Below are 12,480 nucleotides of genomic sequence, written 5' to 3' on the forward strand. Positions count from 1 at the left end.
ACACACACACACACACACACACACACACACACACACACACACACACACACACACACACACAGACAGACAATATCTCTGAAATAACTGCAAATAGGAGATTATTTGTTTCTATTCAAATTTTATCGATCAAAATAATGCTTCGTCATTACTTTTAAATTTATTCTCTCAAAACATTGTTTTCTACTTACTCGCTGTTATTGCGCCCAAGCTTTCAATTGTCGATTGTAATAACAACCAGAATTTAGAGCGTTTTCAACGCGGCGATAAAATTGGGACAACGTTACGGCAAAAACTGAAGAGTCATTAAAATTAATTTTTGCTTTAACTTTGCACTTTTCATTTGTAGGCAGGTGCGGAATAACAATACCAAGAAGTGCAAAGTACAAAGTGCAACATGAAAAAGCGGAAAAGTAACACGAAATAGGGCGTATAATCGATATTATGCGAAATCGCGTGAAATTATACAAATACAATACGTATAACGGAATCGGAATTACATTCGAAACGAATAATCTTTTTACGATACCACGCGGGGGTAAGCTGTGATTTATATCTATCGGAAAATGATTTTCTTAGCGAGACGCGCTCGCCATCGCGCGGGTTTTAAAAAGTTCCGGCGGCACAATGGAACGCGCTGTATATCCATTAATCGGCGGCATAATGCATCGATAACGAAGGGAAATAAGAAACCGGGCTATTACCAGGCGTAATCTACGGCTGGAACTTACTTTGCGCGAGTCTCGAGAATCGAAACGACTTCGGGGATAAGGAGCCATTCTTCCACTTTGGAGCCAGAAAAGTTCGTAATGGGAATACGATTAAATTGCAGTTGGATTGCTAGAAAAATATTGCCATGCGATGCACGAGAAAGTCGTTAATCTCTCACGGAATTCAAACAACGCTCGAAGGCTCGAACATTACGCCCGAACATTACCCCGAAGACTTTTATGCCTGTATCCAGAAGAGAATTCTTGCTCGTATGTTAGACGAACGTTCATTAATCTTATATATCGCATATTTTACACAGTATTATTTAGTATAATGAATCTCTAAATCTGGATGCACCTGATATGTAAGACCATTCATTGCGAATTTTTCTATAACGCCAGATAATATTTTTTTCCTTTGCAATATCCTTGTAGGAATGGAAAACTAAATTAAAAGAATGAGTATTTTATATCAAATATAAATCGATTCACACACAGCTATACTGTACATCATATTTCGATAACAAATTTGCTCTCGTAAAATCTATATTAAAACAAATTACACTTCGCTTTTACCTAGATCATACGTTTAATAGTGTGCGCAGGCGATGATAAAATTATACGCCACCGGAATAATTGACCGCATATCCAACCAATTATATAGGATATTGATTTTCCTTTTTCCTTCGAGTGCTTTAATATACTGTGCTCGGATAGTGCCTCTCTCAAGCGAATTATTGGCAGGCTGCTTCCTTTCGACAAAGGACAAATTGTACGATATTTTTATATATCTGTAATAACCACTTTGCGTTTTCAGAATCAACTCGTAATAGTAAAAGCACACAATTTAAAATATCGACTTAAAAGTGACATTTTTTAACGTTTAATTTTTTCGCTCTTTATATTTGACCTGGTACGGAGAAGGCAGTTAATTTCATCTTCTAATTTCCACTGGATTTATGCGCCGGTCCCGCGATGTTAAATTATGAAACGGTAAAATACAAACAAATCGGCAACATTTAAAAAAGCAATTGCTTTTCGACGTTCTTCGCGACGTTTTTCGGGAATTTTATGAGTATTCTATGAGAATCTCTTTGGTGGGGCATTTCAACCCTTCAACGTTTTACGGCGTCTCTTTCATCCACCTGCTATCCTCGGTTCAAGTTTGTGGACGCCCAGTCTCTGAAAGTCAAAGACAAGCGTGACACGCGGCGCGTGTCGTATATGCTACTTTTCACTTTGGCAACAAATATGAAGCCGATGCACCGGCTGACACCGGTCCGAAAATCTCTAGTTCACGATTCCGACCCCCCTCTTTCCGTCGTCCCTCATATATCCGCGCTCTCTTTCCCTTCAGGATTAGTTGAAAAGTCGAGAGCTACGATCGCTACGTGCTTGAAATGGGGAAGTCCATCCATATTCTTTTCGCGCTCGCCATTTTCATTTATACGGGGAGAGCGCCTCTGCATAAACGCGCCGAAATTTATGGCCGAGAAGAGCCTCATTTCATCCTTTTTCTGTTCCGACGAAAATGAGTGCCCACCCAACAAGCCTCCTTTGTTGGTCCCTCTGCCTGTTCTCCAAAGCGATAATTAATTATACACGAATCGAATTTCTCGATCTATTAAGACTCGGATCCGTGGGACGGATCGAGATTTATTCTGCGTTCTCATCGAACGAAAATCTTAATTGCCTCTCTATATTTGAGTTAAATTATTATAATTGCTTCCATGTATATATAGCACTCGACCTTAATTTTAATGACAGTCACCGTCTCTGACGAGCGCGGAATCCATTTTTTCACAAGCGAAAACATCGAGAAAAATTTTCGGGCACTGTAATTTTCCAATTTTTGAAGATAATCTTGTAACCTTTTTATCCTTTTTAAATTAATTAAGATGATTAAAGGCAAAATTAAATTAGAATTTTGTTAAAATAAACTTTATTTGACATTTTTATTTTGAGGCTATTGTTTCGTCATCTATTTACTTATAGATATACATATCATGCGGTAATATTATTAATATATTTCATGTCGCTGATATGGACAAGAATAATATTTAATATCTTGATGGAGTAAAAGAGACTCAATATGTTTAAATGCATTTATTATCTATTACATTTGAAGTGCGCAGAAATATGAAACTCCCAGCAAATACGAATTTCGAAATTAATTTACGATGTCATTTTTATCATGGAACGAACGACTGATGGACGTGTCGCGTGTTAGGACTTAGTACTTAATTAGTCGATTCTGTTTTACTACGACCGCTGTGACCCATATTAAATACCAACGTTCAATCGTCCTGCCGTTTCTCAATTTAGTTGCCGCAATTTGTAAAACTTTCAGTCTCGACTGAACTGTATAAAATAAATGATCAAAATCAATTTTTTTGGTTGGCACTAATAAATGTGCTAAATAACACTAATAATAATAATAATAATAATAATAATAATAATAATAATAATAATAATAATAATAATAAAAATAATAATAATAATAATAATAATAATAATAATAATAATAATAATAATAATAATAATAATAATAATAATAATAATAATAATAATAATAATCTTAACGGGCAAAAATTCCTTTTAGCATACAGAGAGAAAAAGAGAACATACCTTTTACAAATCAATATACGAAAAGCGTTTTATATCAAGCCAAGACTCTGGATTGAGTTGTTAATTGAATGTTACGAGAATAGTCCAGAAAGCTTCAGTTTAAAAGTTGTATATTAAATAACCGATGCAAAAATAATATATCGGATCGACATTAATTTGAAATTCTTTGGCAAATTTGTAGACTTTGGAAAACGCTGTTTCTCCATCCATTTCAGATTTGAAACATCTTACAGTAGATATTCACGTAAAGCAGCACGTTCGCGTCTCTTTGATATTCGATTCGCTGAGGCGACGAGAGATCGATCTCAGTCGTCGCTTCACGAAAATATCGTGCTGTCCGCGACGTAATCGAGTTTGGTATCCGATCGCTCTCGATCGGCAACCATGCGGGCCCCAACGAACGCCGAATTAGCTGCAGTTATCTTTATTGCTCTGTACAGGACCCCCGTTCATTTCGAGCGCTTGACAAACGCGCTCGCAGGGAAGAGGAATGTGAATGGCCATAATAACATGTGACGTTGCGATAAAACTTTGTTAAACAGCCGGCAGGCCTGGATTTGTCACCGTCGCGAGCGCGGTCGCGATGTGTATTTGCACACGGTTGACATCGTTGGCCACAGCCATGCTTTATCCGCGGCTATCCAACGTTATTTACGTTAGCCTTCGTTTAATTGGTCCAGACCTCATAGAAAAAGAATAATTAACGCGAATCGATTAAACCGATTACCACTAGTCAGTCTCTACTGATCGCTTAGTAACTTCTTTCTATCCGTTATGGCATAATAGTCTCCTCCGTTTGTATAGGTATGAAACAGAGTTGTGCTTATGTAAGATATTTTGAAACCCATTATTATGTCCTGAGTCAATCTTAAGATTCGAGCCGAATCGAGCTACTTTTGAAGAAAAGTCGCGAAGCATTCTCCGACGTTGTTGTTGTTGATAAACGGACACTCTGGGGAAAAAAGACGATTAAGCAACCCACTTTGGGGCCCGATTAGTAATCAAATTATTTGGATTCGTAACCCTAATAAACCCCGCGTAACTAAAAATCGTAATAGCTATTCTATCATTGAAATATATAAAATGCTGATGAACAAAAAAAAATGGTGCGAATTAGCACATGTGTGCTAATTGAGGGTTAAGTTATACTAGTTAATTCTCTCAATTAGTTCTGTCGATATTCAGTTACGCAAAGATAATGTTCACTTAAGGGCCACTAGCCAAATTGTTAAGTTGCTTAATAACTGCGGGAAAACCGGTCAAAATTTCTCCCAGAGTACGGAAATCTCGGGCTGAGTCGTCGAGCCATACAGATGTGCCTTCTAGAGGAAGGCTCTTGTGCCTTTAATTTCTGCGTGTACAGGGAGTGCGTGGGGGCGGGATTTGGAAATCACGCGAGCGACTCTCAGGCGCAACCGTATCACCTTAATTTTAATGACATTTCGGGAAACTTCGTATAATCGGTGGAATAATTTCGTTTAAATTCGATAACACAGTCCACGACGGAATCTCGAGAGAGATCGCGAGCGCCGTTTACCCATTTACCTTACGATGTGTTACAATTATGTTATAGTTCAGCCTTCCTCAGCAAGAAGATGGTAACTCGCGGCTAACGATTTTGCGAGCACCCGAGAAAGGAAACGTTTACCTCGTACTGGTGGCGTGTGTCTCCTGCGTTATCGCGCGTATACCATAGAGAGTTGCTGAGACAACACCGCGCAGTTCCGCGACACTTGCTGCGCGGTAAGATAATAATAGTATAACGGTATATATTTTGTACGATTTTATATCTTGTGAATTCATGTAAAAATCGTCCGCGCCATACGAATAGCGAATAGTCCAGTCACTATGTACAAAAAAACGGTTTATAAAAGACATAATTCTGACCCAGGATTTTTCTTTTGGACGGTGTTGGGGGGCTCAAGAAAAGCTTAATCTCAAGTTTTCGACCTCTGTTTCCCGCTTGCTTTTTTTACGGGAGTAAAAAATGTGAAAAAATGGTTTTTCCGCGATAACTCGGTTTCTAATAAAGTTACAAGGTCGAATCGGAGCTCATTTTAAAGCTTTTTTTACGCTCTACAAATTATGTCGTATGACATTTTTACGTATGATCGATTGTTTTCGAGACATCGAACGAGAAAGGGAAATAAAAAAGTATGAGAGAGATATATTTAGTTTTTTCTTTTTACTCATTATTGTCGTCCGAACTTGCAAAAATGCTTCAAATAAAACTTGTAGAGCGTAAAAAAACCTACAATTTTTATTTGTTATTTATTTTATTTTGTTGAAAATTACGCCTTGTAGAGCGCCTCAAAGTGGAGAGTCGTCGTCATCGCGTTAGCGGCGCGTTGGTTACGTCGATACGCGGCACCGAACGCTTTCGCTAAGATTTCCGACTTCATTGACGCAAATAAGTAACATAATAGGTGTTTTTTATAGGATTTTTCCCGCTCTACAAGTTACGTTCAGTGATATTTTGGCGTACGATCGATAGTTTTCGAGATATCGAAAGAGAAAAGGAAAAATTGAGCATTTTTGTTCGTTTTTTTCTATTTTATCGTTTTTCGCACACGAATCTGTATAAACGCTTCAAATAAAACTTGCACAGCAATAAAATTCGTAAAATGTTCTTATTTATTACTTTAATTTCGTTGAAAATTCCATATCGCACTACGTCTCAAAGTTGCAAATAAATCTTGCAAAGCCTGAAATTATTGTAGCTATTTTGAAACCGTCAAGTTTTCTTAATTACACTTACCGTTTCATTGAAGAATACATGAAAGCGTGCAGTTTTATATCTAAGTGACAATATTTGTGAAGTAAGTTTATAAGAAAGAAATACTTTATCGCTGACGCGATGGCGACGACTCTCCACTTTGAGGCGCTCTACAAGGCGTAATTTTCAACGAAATGAAATGAATAACAAATAAAAATTGTAGGTTTTTTACGCTCTACAAGTTTCATTTGAAGCATTTTTGCAATTTTGGACGACAATAATGAGTAAAAAGAAAAAACTAAATATCTCTCATACTTTTTTATTTCCCTTTCTCGTTCGATGTCTCGAAAACAATCGATCATACGTAAAAATGTCATACGACATAATTTGTAGAGCGTAAAAAAAACTTTAAAATGAGCTCCGATTCGACCTTGTAACTTTATTAGAAACCGAATTATCGCGGAAAAACCATTTTTCACATTTTTTACTCCCGTAAAAAAAGCAAGCGGGAAACAAAGGTCGAAAACTTGAGATTAAGCTTTTCTTGATCCCCCCAACACCCCCAAAAAGAAAAATCCTGGGTCAGAATTATGTCTTTTTTAAATGTACATAGTGACTGGACTAGAACGCGTTGCGCGTCGCTTCTATTTCACACACACACACACACACGCACACGCACACGCACACGCACACGCACACGCACACGCACACGCACACGCACACGCACACGCACACGCACACAGAGATGATATTTTCGCAATTAAGTCCGCCATGAAAACTCTCGGAGATTCGCCGGCGGCGGCAGCGTGCAGTAATCGCTTTCGATTCGTATTTGCGCGATGTTACGGCCACCGCGTATACTTTCTCTCTTATTCTCGCGAGAAGCGAGAATCGCGTAATTCGCATGATCGAACACGGGCGTGCGATCCGAGCGAGCCGGGGTGCTTCCCTTCGAGCGACAACGCGAGCTGCACAGTAGTGAGTATAGCGTCGCGATTTTCCATCTCGATTGTTTCCGCGAAACAACGTTAGCGAAACGTTTGTTTTCGTATGCGCCGCTGTCCATCAGAAACTAAAGGGGAATCAAAATAACTAGCGATTTCTCTGCGGCCTTTGTACTCTCGGCGTACAGTTTCGATTAATCCCGAACGAATACCAAGATTTTTGCGCCCGTTATTTGGATGCCCGCAATCAAAAGACTCGCGTTCCGATATACGGTACTAAAAAAAGCACGAAAATACGACACTAGGTAAACAAAATGTAAAAAAAAAGAGTTACCGATGTTGGTATCAAACGAGCGAGCTTTAGATAATCGATTTACCCGCGCTCGATATCTCGATACTTTTTTCTCACCCCCTGAAAGCAATTATTTTTAATTCTGAGTAAACAGTTATTACGCAGCACGAGCAGTCTCTCTTTTAGTACACATATTTATTACACATTTATTACTTGGTTTCTTCGTTAACGTATCATTTCTGAATAAATAATACCGCCCATTGTAACATTTTTCTCCAAATGTACTTTGTAGCTTCGATTGTTATGTATCATCAATCTACACTCTACAGGGTAAGGTCGTAAAAAATCATACATATATTATTTTTAATCAAGTTTCAATGTTCATTCAAGAATATTCATTACATAGATGGTATTGTTTATTTATTGACAATTATATTTTTAAATTTTATATGGTATTTTTTTTGTAACGCAGTTCGAAATACATACAACATAAAACACTTTGATATCGATGTCCATCAGTGTAAAGCTACGGCAAGTAATCATCTATATTATTGCCAAAAACAACAAATAAGTGCAGTTGTACGTTCGCGATAATGGCGAATATTTCGGCGATGGCGATACAACGCTCGAAATTTTCGCATTGTAAAATAACACAATAATTAGATTCCACCAATATGCCAATGAATTGTTCCGCTAAAACGCGAGGCACGATTTTTCGCTGTTAGATGAGAAATTGCAGAGCGGGTTCCGCAAAACAGTTTCTATTCTTCTATCTTTTTTTTTCCCCCCGAGATAATTAGGCGTATTCAAATGAACCCGGAAATCCTTTCACGTTGTAACTTCAAGTGAATTTTGCACGTGTTTCGGCTAATTTTTCTTTCGCGGAGCACGAACGTCATGTATCTCGAGCCACTGCAATTAGCGAATTTTCCCCCTCCGCTGAGAGGCGGATTCAGAAGCGCGTAAAACTCTCTTTGTTATTAAAACGAAAATCCAAATTACTTGCACTATGCATATAGAGGTACGCGAAAAGAAATACACGAACACACATTAATGAAATATTCCCGCTTATAAAATGTATGATATAACTATATAACACAAAAATATATAAGTAACATTATATTGTTATCAGTATAATTAACATTTGTGCATAAATTAGACACGTGCAAGTTAATGTCCATAAAAACTGTTATGTAAATACAGAAAATAAACGTATAATAGCTAATAATATTAATAAAATCAAACTCAATGTAAAATGTATATAAAAATGATACGAAGTAATAGCGCGTAACACAGAGTGAAAAATAAAATAGTGTCAAAATCCATCCGACTTGACCCGAAAGAATCTAGTAGAGTAATATATTGTTCGCGAAATTGCGAATGAAACGTGGCGCGAACGAACGGCTGTTTGGGACTCGGAACTTCCAAATGTGTATCTACGATCGGGCGGCCGCGCCGTCGCGCGCCTGATGCGGTTCGGGGACCTCGGAACTTTTCTCGGACGAACTTTATCGTCGCTGATTTTTCACGACTTCCACCCGTCAATGGAGCGACACGCCCCTGGGAGACGGGAATGTCGCGGGTTTGCCGAATCTTTAACGATGGCAGGAGATACAGTACGCGACAAGTGGTTGGCTCGAACAAAAGGGATTCTGCCATGAAAAATCGGGTTCTTTACTCGTATAGATTGGTTGCTGTTTAGAAGACTGTATTTCCACCTCACGTGTTACTCATACGTAAGGTAGGAAAATAAGAATACGTCCAATACGCGACCAATACCGATCGACAAAGCTCCGATGGCTCTCGTGGATTTCGAATTAAACAAACTCGTCGCAAATAAAAATGCGTGCGCGTCAATTATTCCCGTTGATAAATCCATCGAAGCAGACCTCGTCGGGTGGGGTCTCGTACGTGCTGAGCTCCGTCGCAAAAGGGATTCGGATTCGCGTATATGCGTGTAACCGGTTATTAATTTCGATCGTGAAAGGGGGACGCGCGCCGCGGGGGGCGAATCTCGCCTAATGCGCTCACGCATTACACGCGCATTCGGAAATCAGCGCGGGCACGTGCGAATATGTTCTGAACCTATTTAGCTAGATTAAATCAATGGAGGATCAGCCGAGATGGATCAGCGTACGAAAATGGATCCACGAAGCGCGCGCGCGCGCGTGCGCGGCAGTCGCATTATGTCCCCGGGACATCGTAATCGCATTAATTGCATTGACCGACACCGTGAACGTGAGCACCGGTGCACAAACGCGGTCCGATTGCGACGCGCGGCAAGCCGGACGCGACGCGCGCGGCTGGGAATTCGCGCCGCGGACAAGTTCGGCGACGGAAAATTTCCGATATTTGTTTCGCGCTCGAGGTTGACAGGCTCCATTCCGAATTGATGGCGACCGTAGTATCGAGTGCTGGCTGTTGCTGCTGCAGCGGAAATGAATCCAGCCGCGAAGCAGATAGCTCGCGCGAAATATATCCAAAAACCGTTTGTAGTTCGCGACGTTATTTTTTTTTGCGAATGCAGACGAGCCCTAAAAATATGCTTTCTAAAATATTCCAGCATCACCTAAAATGGCGGTACGTGTCTCGTCCGAGATTGCTAAAGATCTATGCACGTGCAAAAATGTGAACAAATGCGTGTCTTGAAAAAATTATTCGCGCCAACCGGTTCTGCGGATTCTCTTCGTGCGACAAATATGCAGTCGCAAAAACATCGTAGTGCTAATAATACGCTTATTTCGAACGCATAGGAATGCATAAAGACCGGATTACCGGTGAAATCATACACGAATGAAAAATATCCGCGCATCCGGTTTGTATTAGGTATTCAATTCTATTGAAGATTATTCCACACAGCATGTATGAATCGTACGAATCGATCGGTCTCGCGCTAATATTTATGATTTGGAGGTATAGTTAGCTGTGATTAACCTGATTTCCTAAATTCCTGTCAATCAGAGATGCGCTGTTTCCAAAACGTGGTCGAATACGAATATGTCAGCATTAGCGATCGCGTGACAGTTTTACGAGGGGGGGGGGGAACGTATGTAATAATCATTACATGGTTGTCGAATAACCCAATAAATAAACGGCTTACGATAATAATAGAAAATAAAATACTTATGTATTCGCACTGGCAGGTGAAAGAAAAAGGAATTGAGGACACGAGATTTGCTGGACTTCGGCTTTCGCGAAACGGATATGAGAATAATCGCGATTTGTCGAACAGATTAATAATTAAATAATTCCCCGATCATCCTCGATAAAAATGAGTTTATGAAAAGCAAACTAAATCGGTATTCGTTCAATATAACTTCGTGTCGATTAAAATTAATCAGACGTGAAGATTAAAATACATCGCAAGTTTTTATTTTTAAATTAAATTCATGTCATTTTTCGCGCAATGGCTTGATTAAATGCCAGGTGTTTAATATTCTTGCTACTAAGTATGCTTGATAATAACTAATTACTTGGTTCCTCAGCCTCTCAGGTGTATGTACAGGGACGTGCTGAAGATAAGACGACACTGTCTACGAACTCAAGCGTGTCCTCTTAGCGCTTAAGTAGTTGTATGAACCTCATAAGCAGTATTCATGACGCTGTTTACTTTACAGTGGTATAAGTAGTATAAGTGATGTAAATATAGCGTGTACTACAAGAAACTCTCCGAAACAAGATAAATTTAACAAGAGCGGAGACGATTGTTCGGATGAATAAATTTGTAATCAGCTTCCGGCGACAGCTCTTGATTAATTTTAATTGTCAATTTCCCCTCATCAACCGTTACTTTCTGTCTAAATTTAGACAAAAAAAAATTCGGTGAATTGCATTAACCTGAATTCTTCCCATTTATACGTAGGAGCTAAATTTGATCAAGTTGTCTCTGTCAATTCGCTTTTAAGGTCAATTTGTGATGTAACGGGGATATGTATACATTTATTAGAATTAATAATGTTTTTTCTTTTTCTGTATTGCCGGAGAGAGAAAAAAGATCTAGGAGGAGGCAAATATAAAAAAAAAAAAAAAACTGTGAGAAACAAACGATGTGTGTCGGTGAAGTCGCGCGGAAGATATTGCAATACGAGCTTAGAGTACCGCAAGAGATAGGGTGGGGGTATCTGTCGCTCAATTAAGAATTGCAATTTGCGTGCAAGCTCTCCCCCGTCCGATAAGGACGAGCCCAGAGTCGAGTCAAATCGAACGATGTCTTACCTCGCGATTGAGCGGCTTCGCCAGAGTGATGACACCGGTGCGCGGGTTGACGACGAAATGGTCCGTGAGTTGTATGCCATATTTCACCGGCGATCCTTCGGGATCGTGGCCCTTCAGGACGAACACTTCTGTCCCGACCTTGGTCGATTCCGAGAGCGGCAGGCCCGTGGGGTATCCCCCGGCCTCCAGGATAGGTGGCTCGTTCACGTTGTTACCCGCTGGAACAGCAAAAAAAGAAACGTTTGTTTTCGAGAGTTTCTAGTTGTTGGTCCCTATATTGATCACCCCACACGCCCGCGAAATCCCTTCCTATGTACCTTGGAGCGCGGGTTCATTTATTCTTCTCGTTAACTCCCCCTTACACGCTGCAAGCTGCGTTCGCTTGAAACGAAATGTCTAGGGTGTCCCGAAAGTTACCCTCGCGAAAATAACTATAAAAGCACGAACAGTTTCAGCGTTGTTAAACTCGGAGTAAAAAAAATTGAATAATGTTAGAATAATGCATGGAAAAAAAACCATATTCATTCATTACTTTCATATATGCATTTTAAAAAAAATTTCACTTGTAGATTAAAATACATGTTTGTTGTAAAACGAATTAAAAAATAAAAAATTTACATGTCGATTATACTATTTTGTCTTACAAACATATTCCTCTTTTTTCGTCTGTAACATATGTCAATATTTGAAACTGCTGATTTTTACGATTAAGGTGGTCCTTTCGCGGACCCAGCTAGTCAAGTAACAGTTTGTCATGAGGTAATTGAAAACAAACATTACACAGCATTCCAATAATTATAATAATATAACATGATTTTACACGCACGATTTACTCGTATTTAATTATTTACTAATTAAAGAAATATCACAATAGTAGTGCGGTTGGACTCGCGTTAGGTTAGGTCAGGCATGACAGTACGAGTAAAGCAATATGCGCGTGGATCCACTACTTATTTAACCTCATATATCAGAGCAAAA

The 12,480-nt window shown here is 39.3% G+C and overlaps 1 protein-coding gene across 2 annotated transcripts in view; it reads right to left on the bottom strand.

Annotated features, from left to right (window-relative positions):
- Positions 1-12,480, bottom strand: part of Cad87a (cadherin 87A) — a 200,361-nt gene that overhangs the window by 34,559 nt on the left and 153,322 nt on the right. For both annotated transcript variants that reach the window (XM_077406008.1, XM_077406009.1), the window contains exon 5: positions 11,503-11,720. In XM_077406008.1, coding sequence (XP_077262134.1) covers positions 11,503-11,720 — 218 coding nt within the window. The remainder of the gene's footprint in view (positions 1-11,502; positions 11,721-12,480) is intronic.

This window comes from Temnothorax americanus, unplaced genomic scaffold, assembly GCF_048541705.1.
Source record: "Temnothorax americanus isolate GAGA-0224 unplaced genomic scaffold, ASM4854170v1 Scaffold20, whole genome shotgun sequence".
NCBI lineage: Eukaryota > Metazoa > Arthropoda > Insecta > Hymenoptera > Formicidae > Temnothorax > Temnothorax americanus.